This window comes from Monopterus albus, unplaced genomic scaffold (genome assembly GCF_001952655.1).
Source record: "Monopterus albus unplaced genomic scaffold, M_albus_1.0 scaffold45.1, whole genome shotgun sequence".
In the NCBI taxonomy this organism is placed as follows: Eukaryota; Metazoa; Chordata; class Actinopteri; order Synbranchiformes; family Synbranchidae; genus Monopterus; species Monopterus albus.
The window spans coordinates 1,252,927-1,272,082 of record NW_018127925.1 but is presented as its reverse complement, the minus strand read 5'-3'; the positions used below and the strand labels follow the sequence as shown (position 1 = coordinate 1,272,082).

The following is a 19,156-nucleotide window of genomic DNA, read 5'->3' as shown; positions in this document are numbered from 1 at the left end:
AAAAGAACTGATTTTTCTACTAATGTCACATCAATACTGCATTAATAACAGATCAAGCTAGTTGACTAGCACTAACACCGATTAACTTTACATTCGTCAGTCGTAATATTGATGTGAGAATTAGTAGCTATGCGTGCTTAGGTAGTAGTACAAAGTTTACAGTGAGTATAATCACATGGCAATCATACACCAACCATCATGTCGTACCATAAAGATGGATATTTAGCATGAATGTATTGTTTAGGGCTAACCTTAGCTTAGCTAGACAAGGCTTTGGTGTGTTATATAAATGTGAACATAGACGAGTTTGAGTGCTCGCTCGCTGCTTGTGGCTGATCAAGTGCCTTAACGTGACCTCTTCCTCACAATCTACAAAAAAAAAAAAAAAAAAAAGGTAGATACTGTGTAGCTGTTGGCCGTCACAGCAGTCAAGCACAACCAAGGATAGTGTTATCATTCCATCTCTTCCCTGCTAAGAGAGCAGACGCATATGGATTGCTGCTGTGATAAACTGCCACGATTGTCAGAAAAGTCACCACTCAGTCTTTTGAGCAAAAACTCATATGCCACAGAAAATACATACAGATATACTTTCACGTGACTTGGTGATGTAGTGGATAAACCTCAATACATAGATACAAGCTAGTATCAGCCCAACAGATTGATTAGTTAAGCTCTTGTGCCTATTTCCAAATACAGACCAACACTGCTGCCTGCTTCATATTAATACCCTGCAGTGAAGCATCCTCAACACTAACTGTCTTATGAAACATGGAAAGCTAATATTATAACTTTATAGCTTAATGAACAGGACAAATCATATACTCCACTGATCAGTGAATAACATGTTATCATTAACAGTGTAACTGGTGACCAGCTGACAGCTATATGTCAAACACAAGTGCTGGGGATAGCCATCCTCCTTGGTCTCAATGTATGATGTACTGACCTGCCTCCCCATCTCTGGTTGTCACTGAAACAGATGAAAACCTCAATGTTTCCTTAGTACCCTAAAACACCTTCATGCGCTAACGGTGTCATTTAGTTTCCCCTGCCGGTGTTTCATCATAAAAGCTTATTTTAAAACCTCATCTGTGCATAATTATGAAAAACCCTAGCCATCCCTGGTAGGCTAGTGGTTAAGGAGCAGTGCTCTCGCCGCTGCGGCCCGGGTTCAAATCAGGGTTGCGTCAGGAAGGGCATCTGGCATAAAACACATGCCAAATGTCAACATGCGAGTCGTCAGTGTGACGATTCGCTGTGGCGACCCCTAACTGGGAAAAGCCAAAAGTGACTTAGTTTAATCATTTGCATGCATGGAGAGTTTCTGACACACACGAAGCACCTATTACCCTATCTCAAACGGATTGTCAACAGGGCAGAATGAAATGGTATGAAGAGTGTACACAATGTGTGACACAGAACAAAAATGGGCTGGCTGCCTCCCTTTTACCCTCATGTGTTAGCAGGCAGTCATATGTAAGTGGTGCCACAACTGTACATACCACAAGCTATGACTCAGAGAGAGAGATTGAGAGAAGGGAGAAGTGCTCAACAAACACTGAGACCCACTGAACTGTCCCTACTACAGTGCTGGTCAGAGCCAACACCAAGCTTAGAAACAGCTAGTCGAAGATTAGTCATGTAAACCTGATAACCAAGTCTGTAGCAGATTGACCCCACATGACTCCCCGTTAATCACATGACCAGTTTGGTAGGACACAGGGTGCCAAGCACCTTTGTTTCTTTGCACATGGTCACACCCCCTGAGCCTCTTCCCTCCTCCTCCATAGAGACAAGGCCCTACCTCAGCCTTGTTTGTGAGTGAAACTCTAGATCAGTACAGGGATGTGCTGCATTGAGCCTGTGTGCGTGTCTATAAAGTAAACACTGCTCAAGCTCTGTTGCAAGCAATGCGAGGGCTGAGCACATGGCCCCACAGAGAACAGGAGAGGGAGGGTGGCAGAGAAGAGCAATGCGAGCTGTACTCACTGACTCACTTCTGCAGCAGCCAGGATAGACTGTACAAGGCTGGGTTTTCTTAAAGGACCAGAAGCTCAGACGGCCACGTTGCAGACATGCTGCTTTGTCTGGCTGACTAACTGATCAGGCTCCTGCACATTGGTCTTGTGACAGTGTAGCAGCCGTAAACCCTCGTCTGACTGTGCTTTCAGGCTGGAACAGAACTTGATGTGGTGCCAAGCTTCAACAATAAAAGGCTTGTCTATGGGGTAACAAGCCTATTTTTGCACGTCGTTCCTTCTGTTCAACCTTGTGCTAGTCATAACTGGCCTAATTACTTCATCTTGGCTAAGAACTAACTGACCATGCTACAGTACAGTCAAAGAATACTGTTAAGCTGCTCTGAGAACTGTGACAGACAACAGATCTCGCTATACTTAATCAAGCTGTATTGTGGTACTGTGTGTTCATACTGCAAAAAACAGCTAAGCAAGACATAATCCAGTTGATGATTCGTCTTTCCTCTGAAAATCATTTTCCTCCAGAAATGTGCCACAACAAATTTACCAGCTGTTTCGTTCGAATATAGTTGAAACTGAAAATCATAAAAGAAGAGAACAAATATCACTGACACTTTCACAAAGACTAAGATGAAACCTTCAAAAATGATGAAATTTTAAGAGACAGTGACTGACTGCCAAGGAAGGTTGATTATATTTAATGTTCAAAGCTGAATAAATATGAAAATGGCAAAGCAATGAGTGTAGCTATGTTTCAAGGCAATGTCTCAAAGGAAAAATTCCAGTGAAATGTCATTAAGTGACAGTGCTTAAAATACACAAACATTTCAAACTGGGATTTGGGGAAATGAAGTGCAAGTGGAGTAAACTGAGCCTCGTGTTTACCGCTCCATATTCCCTCCCTGCTGCTGGCAGCTAAGCCTGGTGATACAGCAAGTCCTGCCTGTTGCACTGCTGGGCAGGGGCCAAACACTGGGGGGTGGGGGTGACGTCACACATCTCAGGCTAGCCATGTGCTTGCTACTCATGTGGCCTTAAAAGCTCAGAGAGGCAGAACACAGGGAGGGGGAGTAAAGAGGATGGGCTTTAACGCATCTGGGCTTATTTTACAGCCTCGGCTTTCGCAGCACCATTACAGGCTCAGGGGAAATCATTTAGGAACAAGATGGGAAAAACCCAAGGCGGTGTATAGCTCAGTTAACACGAACACACACACACACACAATCAAAGCCAAAGTATATGCATGCATGCAAGGTTTCTGGTCATAGATGCCGGGTAATTTACGCTTGAAGTGAACTGAAGAAGTTGAACTACGTTGCCTGTTAGCCAATGCAGTGACCTTCTGTGGAAAACTGATAAAACAAGCCACACCGGCCACTACTACACCTGTACTCATTTCCAAATTACCACTAGAGATAACAGGCAAGATAAATGCATGGATATGTGATGATGAGCGTAAAACCGCTTATTTAACCCTCTGACAAGCCCGGGGTTTTAGTGTGCAGGCTGCTTCTTTGCTGCCAGCCCAGAGGGAGGAAGGAGGAAGCATTCAGGGAGGGAGGTATAAGCAGGCAGGACATGCATGCAGCTGTTCCACCCATGTTGAGATATCGGTGTATATGTTTTTTTTTTTCCTTCCCATCACCTGAAGTTCCCACGTTTTACTCCACCTCTGCAAAACAAAACTGCCTGGCACCTTGTCATGTACAAGCACCTAAATTGTTCCCATCTACAATAAACTGTTGCAGGTTATCTACAGTACGTACAGGAAACTAAACACTCTCACTGCTTAGAATTTACATTTGTTGGAAAGCTATCTTTTTGGACATTTCTGCAGAAAAATGTATGAGCTCTACATTTTTTCCCCTCAATGCATTTGCTTTAAATATACCGACTGTCCAGTTCAGCTGTTCATATGAGGAAAAGAGGCAGGTCAGTCTGCCATTCAAACACAATACACTGCACACCATGTTGCTTAATCACACAGAGGGGGCGGGGAGCAGAGGAAGGAAGATTGGGTGACGAGCTCTGCACCCACGCTGTCCTAGTTTCCCCTCAGTATCCATGCACAGAGAGGAATAACCAGGACTGCTGCTACTTAGAGCATCAAATCAGCAGCAGTGTCCTCTGCAAAATTTACACACTTAAATCTGCACCACAGTTATATAATAAGGGATATGAACAACTGCAGGGCTGAGTCTTCTCACTGAGGATATAAAAGCTCATTAGCAGAGCTATGAGTGAGCACTTAGAACAACCGCACAAATTAACCATGCAAGTACCTTATTAGTAAGCCAAACCACAGGTATAACTACAAAAATACAAATACAATAAAATAAGCATCCTTGAGTTCAAGTGGACACTCGTGCCAAATTTACCCAAGGCTTTCCTGAGATATAGCATTCACATGAATTGAATGGATGTACAGACAGACAACCTAAAACATAATGCCTCCACTGCGACTATCGCCGGCACAGAGGCATAAAAAGTAGTGTGTACTTGGATCCTGTAATTATAATAATTACAGCACAAATGCAGACAAAAATATAAAAGGCATTGCTAAACTGCAACACCCAATGCCAACCTAAGCCTTTGGATGAATTTGTGCATCTCAGATGTAAATCTGTCACCCTATAGGATCTATCAATCAATAGAAGAATATAAATGAGCCAAGATAAACACTGGCACATTCAGCAGCACAGCCCCAGTATGAAAGAGTTAACTAGGCCAGTGCGGCACCTTTGCATCAGCTGTTTATGACCACGATACTGTCACAGTGCCTGACTCAGACACAGTGTCATTTGTGGAAAATGGCACACCTTCCCCAACATTAAAGACATTCTCATAACCAAATCTTACAAATGAGGAAACATCAGAGATCCTTCACTAAAGGATCTAAATACAGACATACAAATGAGAGGAAATGGTAGAAAAAGCAGAACTGGACTAAAATCAAAAGAACCATCTAGAAACATCTTATAAAACAATTGAATTCAGCTCTCAGCCTCTCTGTGACCCGACTACTGGTAGTAAATGCTTATTAGGGGCAGACAGGAGCTACACAGTTTGGGAATTAATCCAGTGTCTACTCATCTTCTACCTGGTCTTTCAAATCAGCAGTGGTGCCAGAAATTGTCAACACTCAGGGACATTCAGCGAAATTGTCTAAATAACTAGAGCTGCAACTATTAGCCGCTTAAACATTTAATGGTCTGACAGACTGCGCCGATAATCAATTAATCAAAAACAAACACCCATACTGCTTCAGATTTAGAACTGGCAATTTTAGTAATGCTTATACTACAATAAATAAATGAATGTCCCTCCTCCTTTTGCTAACACTCCAGCTCATATCGCACTGTGGCTTCTGAATAATGGAGGAACCACTGCTCAGCAGTAGTTGTGGCAATAAACAATACAAACAAGTAAATCTTTGCAGAATACATTCTGAATGATGCAACACACAGACTGAAAACCTGCTAAGCCAATCAGAATTATTTGTTTACACATGCATACAATAGATCACTGAAACAGGTTTAATGTCTGGTACAGTTATGTTGATTAGCACCAAGAACTTGTACCACACTCTAGATGACAATAAAAACGCGAGTCGAACGGTGTAAGCACTGTCTCACCTCTTGTCCAAAGTGGGGGGGGGGAAAAACCCTGAACCTTTCAAATTATGATGAAAAGTCCTGATGCATCTTTTTGGTAAAATACTGTATGACCTTACAATAGCCTGCTCTACCAGACACCCAGCTACCTTTTAATCACTCACTAAGTTTACACATTTATTAAACAGATGCCGCCGCAAGCTTACCTGAATGTATCTCAGCGCACTTCTTAGCACGCTCAAATTGGAAGTCTTCTTCTCATCAATGTTGGGGATGTTCTTTTTCAGGGTTTCAAAACACTCCTTCAGGTGCGCTCGTCTGACAAACAGAGACAGCAGAGAGAACTTGAGACAGCAGAAACAGTACAGCCAGTGGCTTTATTTTACTAACAAAAGTACACAACAAAATGTTCAGCTGGTGTTGGTGACAATACAAGTTAAAGCTTAGCATTAAAATAAAGACCCCCTAAACTCATAAACATAAAAGAACATGTTTTTATGCCCAAAAATGTCAGACTTCTACTGTACTGACTGGTATATGTGCAGTTTGTCACTAACAGGGTGCTTTCACATTATTCTGCTGAAGGGGGTAGTCTCAGTCCACTGCCTAGAAAGATTTCAAACGTTTGAAGGCAAACCAAATTTGTGCCGACACAAATCTGAAAGCCAATCACAGCTCACTAGGCAAATTTAGAGTTTGACGTTTCTTGCTGAAACCCGATATCTCTGACCTGGGATTATCCAGAGCTAACTTTTGAGTGATAGGTGTGTGTTTGCTAAAGTGAATGTTGAGATAAATATGCCAGAGTGTGCAGCTTTCGGACCCTGGAGCTTCTTTACACTATTTATATAATTACTATTTAGCTAACACTGACATGGTGTGAGACACGTTCTGGTTAGCTATGGTTTTGGCTTCTGGTAGCAGCCAGAGTGCTGTGGTTAGCCAGGTGCTAATAACTCAAGCTCCCAGTCTTCTGTTAACATAACGTTAACGTTACTGGATTCACTTTTGGATCAACTTAAACAATGAAGAGCTATTAACATGCTATTAAATGTTATGAGCTGGTACAAGATTTGAAATTAGTTGCCCGGGTTTAACCACTAGCATTATCTTAAGCTAAATTTGGCTCACTGTGAAAGCTAACAGTTAACCTCGTGCTACTGGTTAACTTGGCCTCAAGAAAAAATAAAGAGATCTTTATCTACATCTCTTCAGTTTTTACTCCTGCATCTCATCCTGACACAGCAAGTTCACCAGTCTATGTGGGGGAAGTGGCGGTGAGGTGCTGTGAGCACATCCACATGTATGAATATTCATAGATCCTGGAATGCACAATGTCAAGGCCTATTTCAGAGAGTGACTGAACTTTTCTTGAGGAACAAATGTGTTAGACTATATATTGTTTGTAGCATAGTATTTTTATACGCAGATAAAAATATTAAAATGTCTCTAGAGTGAAACTTTAAAGTGATACATATTAACAAAAGGCATCATTCAGTTCTAATCTATAGAATAGAAGGTTTTAGGGGGAAAATAAGTGCAGCAGCAATAACCTCAGATCTCACTTTCACACCCACCTGTTTTTCTCAAGCTTGTTATGCACTTCTCTTGTGCCCACTCTGTAAAAGCACAGATGAGAGCACAGTAAGAAGTTGCGTTCAAAAGGCTGGCATGATAAATCAACCAAAGAAGAATGCAGACAGCTTTGTGATGTTGTCTGGCACTGATGTCTGGTTCAAAGTAGATTTTATCACGTCTGCTGAACAACCAAACCTCAATAAGATGTTCTTAGTTTAGTGCTTAAAAATTGACTGGATAATCATTTTAGTGCTGAAATACCAAAAATGTAACAGCTGCACAAATGATCAAGTTTTGCTTGTGGGGCTACATGTCTTCTAGATTTCTAGTCATTCTTTTTGACATTTTAAAGGCTGTTACTGACGGGTGGCTAAAGGAAGAACCAGAATAAATGAGTGGTCTCTTCCAGGATGACAGTGCCCTCATCCATAGGACATAAGGGGTCACTGAATGGTTTGATAAGTATGAAAATGATGAAGTATATGCTGTGGCCTTCACAGTCACCAGGTCTCAACCCAGTTGAAAATGTGGGAGATTCTGGAGCAGCATGTTAGACAGCGTCTCCACTACCATCATCAAAACACCAAATGTTTTGGAAGAATAGTGTTCATCCCTCCAGTGGAGTTCAAAGAAGTGGAGAATCAATGCAAAGGAGCACTGAAGCTGGCACATGATGGCCCAAACCCTTACTGAAACACTTTATGTTGGTGTGTCATTTAATACTGACAAAAATAACAGATCCATTAAAAACAACACTCAGCTGCAGCCCTATTCTGCTATAATAAGAAAGTTCATCAGTTTGGACATACGCTCCAGGCCTCTTCTTGTTGTCTAGCTGGTTGTTGTCGTCAGAAGGGCTGCCCCGGCTGATGGGGCCATTTTGCAGAGGAGCCTGCTGCAGCACAGGACCCGACTGTGAGAGTAAGGCATGTTGCTGCACGGGTGAGACGATGGAACCAGCATAGCACTGGACCAGCTGTTGGTGTGTCTGCTGCTGCAGTTCAGTGGTGCTAGTTTGTACGATGAGCTGTGGGTGATGGTGGTTCTGTATCGGTTGCCTGTGGTTGGCAGCCAAGACAGAGGTCAAGTGGTCAGGTTTGAGATGTGGAGAGCACGGCACAGTTGCAGCACTTTGCTCCTGGGGGGAGTGAGGGTCTATCCTTGGGGAGGCCACCGGAAGAGCAGCTGGAGGGGAGAGCGTGGTGACAGGTAGAGTGCCTGAGCCTGTAGGGTTGGAAGTGACCACAGGGATGGGGATAACAGTAATGGGTATGGAGGGCAGAGGCAGAGAGGGCGGTATGGGGGCTGGGCGACACTCGGTGCGGAGCTCCTCTGCTTTAGAAACATGGTTGATGTGGATTGAGTTAGAGTTCACATCCGAGTGCCTCTGCTCTGTCAGCTTCTCCTTAAATTCATCCTCTGTGGAAGAAACAATACAAGTTAACATAACAAATACCACATTTCCTCTCATACACACTTCACATACTATAAGTCATAGTACCCCACCACAAAATATAAATGCCCTTATATTTACTGCATGATAGACAACAGTAATTATACTGTGACCTTGCCTGAGATATTCAGGAGAGCATATAAAAAGTAAATCCAGGAAATAGTTAATTCCTGTTATTTGCATGGACTGTGTCATCACATATTTGCCACTGTAAAATTTAGGTGAAGGAATGAGAAATTTCCAAGTCTAAATACTGTTTGAGAACATTTTACTAGTCAAACTGGACACTTTTTCAGTTTTATACTGAATTTTTTCTTCAAATAAAAAAAACAAACATCAAAACATGTTCTGATAACTGTGCTAGCCAAGTGTATTAAGATGTTGCATGTTAACATTTTGCGCCATGGTGCTGACACACTGGGGTGTCTTTCGTGAGAAAAAAAACCTACGAAATGCAGATAAAAAGATGGTTTTCTATAGACATTATATAACTGCAGCAGTACATAGACAAACGCTGCCCTACTTTCCTGCAAACAAGTGACCCGCGCTACGGTAGCAGGGGTGGGGGGGTCGGAGTACTCTGCTCTCCCAGTGCACCATGCAGGGGGGAGCTGGGAGAGGAACACAGCAGGAGCTCTCACTCCGAGCCTGTTCACAACACAAGTAATAGCGCCATAATACTTATATTTAGCTGGAAGGAGATCATTAGAGTTTGTGTTGTGCTGATTTCAGACCATTTTATAAAAGTAGTTTAGCCCATGTGACTTGAACTGACTCAAACTTGCGGCTACTATGCAACTCAGTTTGGTGCAGTGTTTACACCTTCACTTCCTTAAAATAGTTTCACATGAGAATCAAAATCAGAATGAGTCCTGTAATACTGTTTGCTTTTACGGTCAATGTAACTACAACTAAAATTCATAGGACATTTACAGATTACTTTAGTAGCAGCTATAGCTCTATTCTCAATTCTATATTACTACTCGTTTTAGGAAGGAGTCCTAAGTCTGCATTGGCACTAAGAATTTTTTGAGCATTCTCGTGATGTACACTTCTGTCCTTCTTATTAAGACAGCACGAAGACATTGGGACCGACTGCCTGTATATGTTTTGGCTAGTGGCTCCAGCATCAGGTTAGAATCAGAATCAGAATCAGAAACACTGCAAATTCTGTTCTGTGTAGAGCGGGAGGTGAGCAGGTTGCCTCCAGACTACATGAATGTAGTGACTCATCTTCTTCATAAACAATCTTTTGGAAGGGGTTGCCCTGCGCGCACGTGGTGAATGGGGCGGGTCCGCTCCACTGGTAACATGTGGAGGCGCGGCCAAATGTCCACGTCATCGACAGACAGTCAAAGCTCTCCACGAGTATCAAAGGCCAGAAGGGTTTTGTTTTTTAACCCATAAGAGCTAGAGCAGCGAAGTGAAACCCAGAGGTGCACAGTACCACGGCACTACAACAGCGATAAATGTTCAGCTGTGGGAATGAAACACGTGTACCAGGGGAAGGCCAGTTGCCTAGGACGACGTCAGGACATCATTTAAAAGGAGCATGGCAGTCCCCTGCGCGCCACCGCCCTTTCTCTGCCCCCTCCCCCCGACCAATGTTTAGGTTTTTTCCCCCCCAGTTTTTGCTTTAAATGTTTCGTAGCAGAGCGTGCCATCATTCATAAATATACTGGCGAGTGAAAGCGCAAAGAGAGAAGATTTGAGAACTTTAACAGAGATACTGCTGTTTGCACATCAACAGTCCCGTCTGTGCAGCAGGTTTCAGTGCAGTCACTCTGGTACTGCAGCAGCCCATGTATGTTTAATAGCTATTTTGGACAGCCACGGCTTGTCTTCGGCTCAAGCCAACGGTTACGTGAACCACACCAAGAGCTAACAAAATTCTGCAATGCGTCTGCACACCAAGACGATTATGAAAGCAAAACCAAAATGTCACCGACTTACTACAACATTTCTCTCAGTTATATTTTAAAGCAGAAAAATGTCATTAGTTCATGGATGGCGCTGATAAACCTTTGGGTTTTAACTCCAAAAAACCTTTCAGAGACATTTCACTGAAATGTTGATTATGATACAATTAATATTTCCTAGTTGCCAGTGTCATAAAACTGCCTTTTCAGTATTAAAGAAAAAACTTACCACGTGCTTTCTGTTGTTGCTGGGCTTGCAATTCCAGAAACTTAGCTGCTTCCAGAAGGGTTTCGATGCTCATTTCTGTCCACTTAGAAATAGTATGCCTTAAATTGTAAGAGAGCGGCGATAAAGCAAGTACGACAGGCGCCTGTTTACTGCAGGGAGAGGTTCCCAGTCTGGAAAAAGGGTAATTGGATACCCCCTCAGTAGGAACTCTGCCACTTACGTAGAAGAATTACAAACAAGATGGCGCTCAAAGTAGTAGGAACAAGTAAGGTTTGTAAATCACGCACGCTTTGTATCCGCCCACACATTGACTCCCTCCAAGGCACAATACAGAGAAAATGGCAAAACACGGAAATAGATTTGGAGGGCGTCAGCGGTGTTATGCGCTCCACTCATGAGCTGCGGGGCGAGTCACGGTTGTAAACGGGGTGTGACACTCGCCTCGCAGATGTGTTTGTGTGAAAAATGTGACAAAGTTGTAGCTGTTTCTCACATTAGCTAATCGCCAACTCGGTCATCTGTTGCCTAGCAACGAGTTTAAGGGGACATCTTAGGAAACAGGAACATTTAGAATCTAATTATTAGTGGACTTTTTGAATAACTAAAACTGACGCTCCGTTTGTGTCAAATATATTTATGCTGAAGTCCTGCTATCTAATGTATACTCGGTCTTGTTCGTGAAATTTCACCCTGAAATTAGTTAGTAGCTGACAGTGATAGCCTGCCAGCAAGGCTTATAATGAAACTAAATGAAATAAGCGAGTTATTGGGAACGAAACACGGTTTGCATTCCTTTTTAATCACTTGACTAGTACTCATCCAGCGACCAAAACACATGCAAGTGGAACAGCAGTTAGTGATGCAAAGTAACTAAGTACAGTATATTACTCATGTGCTGCACAGAAGTCGTTTGGAGGCAGACCTACCTGTACTATAGGCTGCTGTGTTATTGTTTCTGTGTTCTACTACTGTACTCTATAATAGGAAACATTTACTCCACTACTGTAAGGAAAGTTTGATTTTATTTTATTTTAATTTTGATATATTCTTTCAAGCATATAAAACAGTTGATATAACAACACACATTTTTACACACAATCCAATATCAGTTTGCTTATACCTAGTACATGCTTGAATGGAGCAGGAAGAAGTCAGACTTATCCAGTCCTACCCCATGACATCATCTTACCATCATTGATTTGCAAGCAGTAAATGATTCACTTCTACACACACACCTATTTTACTAAACGTTCAGTTACTTTGCAGATTTGGATTAATACCAGATGTAATCAGTAACTAAATAAAGTATTTATTTTATCATAGGTTAAGCTAAAATGGGGCAAATATGCAAGATACAGAGCAATATACAAAGTTATTAAAACCAGCAGTAATTAAAATTAGCTCCGCATTTTCCAGATGCAGTAAAAAAAAAAAAGTGAGGTAGCCTGTAAAACAGACCATTCAGCATGGTTACTTTTTATGGTAATACTTTTTCACTTTTAATTAAGTGAAACGTTGAAATTAGGATGTGTTTTTGATGGAACATTCTTTTGTTTTCTCCACTAGCATTATAACTTTTACTTAACAAAAAGATCTGAGAATTTTTATTTTTGAGGCCAAATTTAGGCCACTACTGCAACTTAATCTTCTGTTATGAAATATATTTCACACCACACAGATTTAAGGTGGAATACAAATAGATTATGTTACAGTATGTAAGTAGCATACTGTTGGAATACATCACTTGCGAGGTTGATAATATTCACATTGTTTCACTTAATAAATTAATCATTTACACTATATAAAACAAAAACCTGTGACAAATGCACAGGGAATTTCCAGAGTCCAAGGTGACATTATTATTTGGGGGCTGGAGCCAGCAAATCTTAGGCATTCTTGTATAACAACAAAAGATAAACCCATTATCAAAATTCTTGCCATTCTGACTCATCAAGTCAACTTTTCCATGTCCATTTTCAGGTCAAAATTCCAGCAATGGCTAAGAAATAGCCAGTCTGATTTATAAGGGATAAGAGTCACCTATGAATGAAATTTCCTCTTGTGAAGACATAATTATAAAACAGCTTCGAAGCATCATACCTTGTTTTTAATAAATGGCATTGAAGGTGTATATCACTATCAGTATCCTGATCTAACAAAAGGACACTAAACGCCTGTTTTAACATTGATGTTCCCTCTCACAACTCAAGACAAACACAAAGTCCTAGCGTAATCGAGAAACATGCAGCATGAGCAGGAACTGTGTTTTTGCTTGTGAAACTTCAACAATGAATGTGCACCCGCACACACATGGCCCTGGATATTTTAGGTGTCTTTTTTCCTGTTATTCACTCGGCTCTAGGCAGGAAGTATACAACAGAATAATAATTCTAATAATATAAATGGTAGTTCAGGCACAGGAAAGGCTGAGTGGCTCCAGGAACATCCTGAATTACACAAGCCATCATCAAAACACTCTGTTTAAGAAGCAAATAAAGGATTTAATCTTAGTACAGCTTATCATGATAGAAATGTTCCTTTAAAGAAGAAACATACACTGTCCTCTTGTGGCTATTTAGAAGCACCACAACATCAAAAAGCATGGCAGCCCACAATAACATGATGGAGTAGCAAAAATGTTATTAAAATGTATTTTATTCCAAATGTTTTAAGAACAAAATACTGGTGTACAGTATGCACTTCCTCAAAAGATCAATTAATTACGGTCTAGTTACAACTGTGATTCTCTAGTGGAAAAACCTCAGGAAGTCACAGTGGACAACATTTTTCAAAAGCTGTACACAGTCACACACAGAAGACTCTTTCCAGCACACAGGCACTCAATACTAATCTCTAAAATCACATCTGTTGAATTGTACTTGCTGATCATACTGTTTTGAAAAGAAAAGCTCATGACTTTCTTGTCATTTAGGACTTTGCAGCAGACTTTAAAAGTGTATTCCTAAGGTAAGTACACAGTTGGTTCATCGGGTCTTTGTTGTGACCCTCAACCCAGTGCATCTCAATCAAGACATCGCCCTTCTCCAGCATCACATTTAGCAGACACTTAAAGAGGAAGTGTTTGACTGCCCCCGGGCTCAGGGGTCGCTTACAGGGCGGCTCACCTGATGCAGCAAGTGTTTCCTTTGGCTCCATTTCCTGTCCTGCTTCTGTGCAGGGAGACTCCATGTCGACATCTTTATCCGTTACGTTTTCTAAGGCCTCTTTTTGTTCTCCACCTATCTCGTGTTTACTTGTCTCATTTGTGGAGGCGCTGTTGCCAGTCTGTGCTGCAGGTTCCTGTGCAAATGTAGCTTTGTTTTCAGCACTGTCGTCTGGGGTGCTGCGGTTTTTTGTGGATGCTGGGGTTGTAGGTGGAGCAGTTGAGGCCACAGTGTTTTGAGAGCAGGTTCCAGTACAGGGAGGTGCTCTAGGAAGCTCTCGCAACTGACGTTTCTGTTCACGGCGTTTTTGTCGTCCGTGAATCCATGTGTTCTCCACAGCTGTCAGAAAGAGACTCTGCTCCTGCTCTCTGCAAGGAACGCGTTTGTGCAGCACCTGCCATGTAGGAAGACAGAGTGATATACTGAAGGGAGTGTGTGTGTGTCAAACTGAATTCATCTAATGTGAGTCAGCTACATGTGAACAACAGTAAAATTAACGGCTGCCAAAGTAATTCAACAGGACTGCACATTAACACTACCTTTGTGACCCTGAAGCTGATGTGAGGGCGCTTACTTATCTCTACAATAATCTTTGAGGCTGTATTTTTGATGAATGCTGCATCTAGGACGCATCTGACAAAGTTCGGCCCACCAATCAAACAGTGCTTTCCCCTAAAGATATCTATGTGAAACACAGGCTATGAACTAATTAGCCACAGCCACCAATCTTTGATTCGTGTTAAATAGCAACTTAACTTGTAATTGTTAAATTTAACTTAACTGTAGTCTTTAACTGTAGGAAATATGAACAGTAAACATAATTAAAACAGACAAAAAAGAAACCATTATGAAGCCTGCTTATACTGTAGAAGCTCAAAAACCAGGAAATATAGCCTACACATAAAATCAGCACCACAACGAGCTGCTCCTCGGACGCACCCAGTGGGAGACGAAGCCATACAGAGGACAGATCAGAACCGGGTTGCAGACGGTGGAAAGGAGGTGTTATGATTACCTGGTGTATGTGCTGGTTACTAGACAACATGACACAAAACTTTCACTTTTTTGAGTATCCAATACATGTGTCTATATGGCCACTACAGGCCAGACAAGCTGTGTGCTGTCTGACTGGTATCACTTGAAAGTCAAACATTGTTTAATCCTCCCATTGGCAGCTGATCCTTTACAGTATCATTGTTTATCTGATATTGTTGTTTTGTGTGTGTCTATCACCACATGTGGGAAGTGTTGAGGGAGAGTGAATCTGTATGAGTTGTGAGACCATCATCAGCAGAGTGAGTCTGAATGACTTTGAACGAGTTGTATTGATACTGAGGTACTGAACTGTGCCAGCAGCAGCAGCAGCAGCACGTACAGCTACGGCAAGCCCCGAGGGTAAAACCTGTCTCCTGCTGCACTGCTTGAAGCTAAACGTTGTCACACAGTACTCAAGTGTTTCTCTATTTGTGGTTTAAATGCTTTAATTGATTTAGCCGGTAGTTAGGTTGGCATCACATAAAAGGCGAGCAGACAGGAGAACGCCTTTGTCAGTATCAAACTTTTGCACGCAACACACAGCTGTTTCCTGGTGTCAGTACGTACCAGTAAACTCAATTCATATCAAACCTGCTCTATTGCGTTTATTGGGGCGAGTTGCTTCAGGTACTGGTGAGACAATGAAATGCAATTCAACAAGTCCAGTTTGACAAACACATTGTTAAACTGAAGGCTCTAAGAATCCAACGAATCAACTGGATCACTAATCACACTGGTTGGACTGGTCAGCTTTCCCATGTGTCTTTTAATATTCCCCTGGACTGAGAGCGCAGACATTCAGCGTCAGAGTTTATTGAACTAGCATTAACTTTAGCCGACTGTAGAGCAGTCCATATACTGTACATCCATGTAAACTGGCAGAATATGCTGTAGAATTATTCACTTTCACTCTTTAATACTACATGATAACATCAACATCTTGTGTTCCCCACATCTGTGTGCTATTTTAGCACACAGTGAAATCTCTGCATATTTCACATAAACAGTTTACAAGTATCTGCACTTTCATTTAAACCTGGGTGTTTGTATTTATGCTGTGAACATATCCACCAAACCATTAGTTCTAACATTACTGCTCAGGCTGTATACATACATCGCCTACAACATCATTTTTATCAACGGGCCTTAGTGCCCTCCCACAGAGTATGAAAACAAAGGCCATATGGCTGTGACCTTCAAATGATGACGTGTATGGCCCGGTCACAGTTAATCTCTAACCCTCTGAATGAGAACTGACAGCTCTGGAAAGCTTACCCTCAGGTCAGTGAGTGTCTTCTCCAGCAAAGCAGCGACGCTGTCCACAGCGCTGTGGGACGTACAGCCCATAGCCGAGGCCTTGGCCTGGAGCTCGCTCAGTCCCGCCTCTGCAAGTGTGAACGAAAGGGGTTTCCTCATCTTTTCCAGCTTACGCTTCTTAGTTGGGGGAGACTGGGAACAAAGAGGGAGAACCGCAGACAATTAAACGACAACCCGTACTGTGGATGTAAGCAAAAAAACAAAGAACAAAATCTTTTGTGAAAGGTCATTTTAGTAGAGTGGCAGAAGGTCACACTGACCAAAGGGGCAGGTCGTTGGTACAGTTGATACCTGTGGTATCAATGTCAGTAAGGTCATTTTAAAATAAGCTCTGGATAAATCCTGAAACATTCTGATAAAGTGCAAAACTTTACAAACAACAGTCAGGAATTTACAACCCTGACCATGTAAATGCAGTTTTACATTCTCCAGATTAGATATGAAAGGGAATATTTTCTGATTGCACTGTTCTTACCAACTGTGTGTTTATTTTGTTTAGTGCTCCCACAGCATTCTTCTCATACTTAACATATTTTGGCTGCACATTGTTGTGCTCACTGTTCGTTAACTGGGCTGGTCTGTGCACTGATGCCATGCTGGTGTCACATACTGGGACATGGTCACTTGTTGGGGACAGGTTGAGAAACTCAGAGACAGTCGGTGTTTTGTTATGGTTTCTGTTTTCAGGCATCTACATCAGAGGCTGGAAATTATTTGGAGCTGGTCCAAAACCAGTGTCTGGACCAAGGCTGTCAACAGAGGGCACTGGAAGGTAGTTCTCACTCACACACACACACACAAACTGTATTTTGTCAGATTTGTTAAGTGTGTCACGAGACCAAACACTTTCTTATAACTAACATGGCTTGTAAGAAGACACATGAATGAAAATGACTCCTCTCTGCAACTTAAAATGGCGCATGACAGTCGTGTGTTATGGAACAGTTTAAAACTCAAACATCACCTTGGATAACCACATTTAGCTTTGATTTCACACCAGTGCTGTGGACCACAGGAAACCTGAGAGCTCTCAAAACGTGTGGCATTGATCTGGGTTTTGTCTCCTCTTCTGAAAACAAAGCTGTCAGTCTCATATCCTTTGTTTGTACCCATGGATTTTCACCTCAACACAGCTCTTTGTCAGCTATATCTTTTATTTCTACCACAGTTAATAAAGAGTTGAGTCTATAGAACCAGAGCACAGTAACAACTAAGTTACCACAGTTAATAAAGAGTTGAGTCTACAGAACCAGAGCACACACACAGGCAAAATAACACTGCTTTAGGCAAAAAGTCATTTTGTTATCAAGCAGCAGATACAATTAAACTTTTTTAATGTTAACACAAGAAAGTCATATGTTATTTGTTCAAAATCAAGATCTTTTTCTTTAAGCATCTACTACTATCAATAATCTCGCTAACAAAAGAAGGCTGTACATAGTCTGATTAGTCTGTGTTCAAATTCTCCGAAGCTTATTAACTTAGAGCTTTTTATATTTGATCTCTATTTTCACATTCACAGTAGCTAAAATCTATAGTCTTATCTTAGGAGATAAAAAATATTTGAGGCAAAGCTGCATAAATTTGCCAGTGATATGCAGCATTTTAAAAATGTAACTATCTTTTGTTACAGCTAGAATATTGACTCATTTACAGCAGCGTGGTCTGTTCGCACTTGTACAGGGATATGGCCATAAATCAGTTCCGTGTACACAGAACTGCCTTCATTATGAAATCAGTGATAGTGGATTATATACAGCATTGTGCATACGTTTTAAATGCTTTAGATGCTCATGCTACATTTACACAATGTCAGCAGACTGGGAGTCATAGCCCAAGTGCTAACATTGTAGATAAATAACCTACATTAGCTCATTTAGCTGTTTTATATATTTTTATTGGTGTGTTAGAATCTGAAACGATATAAAATATTGTATTGCTCCTATAAAACCAGCTGAATGGATTATGTTAGTGTTAATACTGTATTTTATTTTCATTTGCGGTTGGATGTTTTCTCAGCTGCTTGTAATTATGGTTTAAACAATACAACATAAACGTGACATTAGATATCCATCACACCATCAGGGAGACGTCTGACATCCCAAATTCTTTCTGGAGGCTGACAATGAGCCCAAACATCGAGCTGCAGTCACAAAGAACTACCGCCGGAGAGAAGAAGAAGAACAAGGACACGTGCAGCAGATGGCACGGCCCCCACAGAGCTGTGATCTCAACATCATGGAGTCAGTCTGGGATTACATGGAGAGACAGAGGACACTGCGATGCCTAATTCCACAGGGGAACTGTGACAAGTTCTCTATGATGCTGGAGCCACCTTCCTGACAAGAGCCCTAAAAAACTGCACATCAGCATATTGTGACCTTGTGGTCAAACCAAACACTGACTTGATTTAGGGCTGTTTCAGTTTACTAACTTTGGATGTAGTTGACTCACAAATAAAACCTATTCGTCATTACTTTGAAAGCATATACATTTTTAGTGTCTTTTTTGAACAGTACTGCACTTTTGTGGGTGTAGTCACTGTCAAAAACACTTGTTTCCTGACTATACATTCACCTTCCTATCATCCCAAAAAGAAGCGTCATCTTTTTCAGCTCTTTTCAACTAAATTCTCAACATGCAATGAATGGTGAACCTGGCTGTTCCTTAGCAAGAGATCTTTACTGCTTATGAGCTGATTCCTAAAGCTGTGCAGTCAAACAGGTGCATCAATGTGGCTTATCACAAGGACAAATAAACACAAGATGGGTGCCCATCAAGCACCACAAGAGGGCGCTCAAACCACACGAACGTCACCTGAACCTGCAGTGTTCTTAATGTCACACTGTAATGAGGTTGGAGGTC

General features: G+C 41.6%; 2 protein-coding genes and 1 long non-coding RNA gene across 6 annotated transcripts in view; 1 reads left to right on the top strand and 2 right to left on the bottom strand.

The window, feature by feature from the left end:
* The window catches only part of mnta (MAX network transcriptional repressor a), a 14,819-nt gene extending 3,779 nt beyond the window's left edge, over positions 1 to 11,040 (bottom strand). Inside the window, exons 1-4 of one of the 2 annotated variants that reach the window (XM_020600088.1) lie at positions 10,776 to 11,040; positions 7,984 to 8,593; positions 7,174 to 7,215; positions 5,803 to 5,914 (exon numbers count right to left, since the gene is read on the bottom strand). In XM_020600088.1, coding sequence (XP_020455744.1) covers positions 5,803 to 5,914; positions 7,174 to 7,215; positions 7,984 to 8,593; positions 10,776 to 10,848 — 837 coding nt within the window. In that variant the 5' untranslated portion in view covers positions 10,849 to 11,040. The remainder of the gene's footprint in view (positions 1 to 5,802; positions 5,915 to 7,173; positions 7,216 to 7,983; positions 8,594 to 10,775) is intronic. The other variant, XM_020600089.1, reaches the window with a different exon arrangement.
* Positions 1 to 18,797, top strand: part of LOC109960184 (uncharacterized) — a 23,929-nt gene extending 5,132 nt beyond the window's left edge. The window contains exons 2-3 of one of the 2 annotated variants that reach the window (XR_002274958.1): positions 16,979 to 17,063; positions 18,377 to 18,797. This is a non-coding gene — a long non-coding RNA (uncharacterized LOC109960184). The remainder of the gene's footprint in view (positions 1 to 16,978; positions 17,064 to 18,376) is intronic. The other variant, XR_002274959.1, reaches the window with a different exon arrangement.
* mettl16 (methyltransferase 16, N6-methyladenosine) overlaps positions 13,413 to 19,156 on the bottom strand; it is a 26,194-nt gene continuing 20,450 nt past the window's right edge. For both annotated transcript variants that reach the window (XM_020600091.1, XM_020600090.1), the window contains exons 9-10: positions 16,250 to 16,423; positions 13,413 to 14,333 (exon numbers count right to left, since the gene is read on the bottom strand). In XM_020600091.1, coding sequence (XP_020455747.1) covers positions 13,704 to 14,333; positions 16,250 to 16,423 — 804 coding nt within the window. In that variant the 3' untranslated portion in view covers positions 13,413 to 13,703. The remainder of the gene's footprint in view (positions 14,334 to 16,249; positions 16,424 to 19,156) is intronic.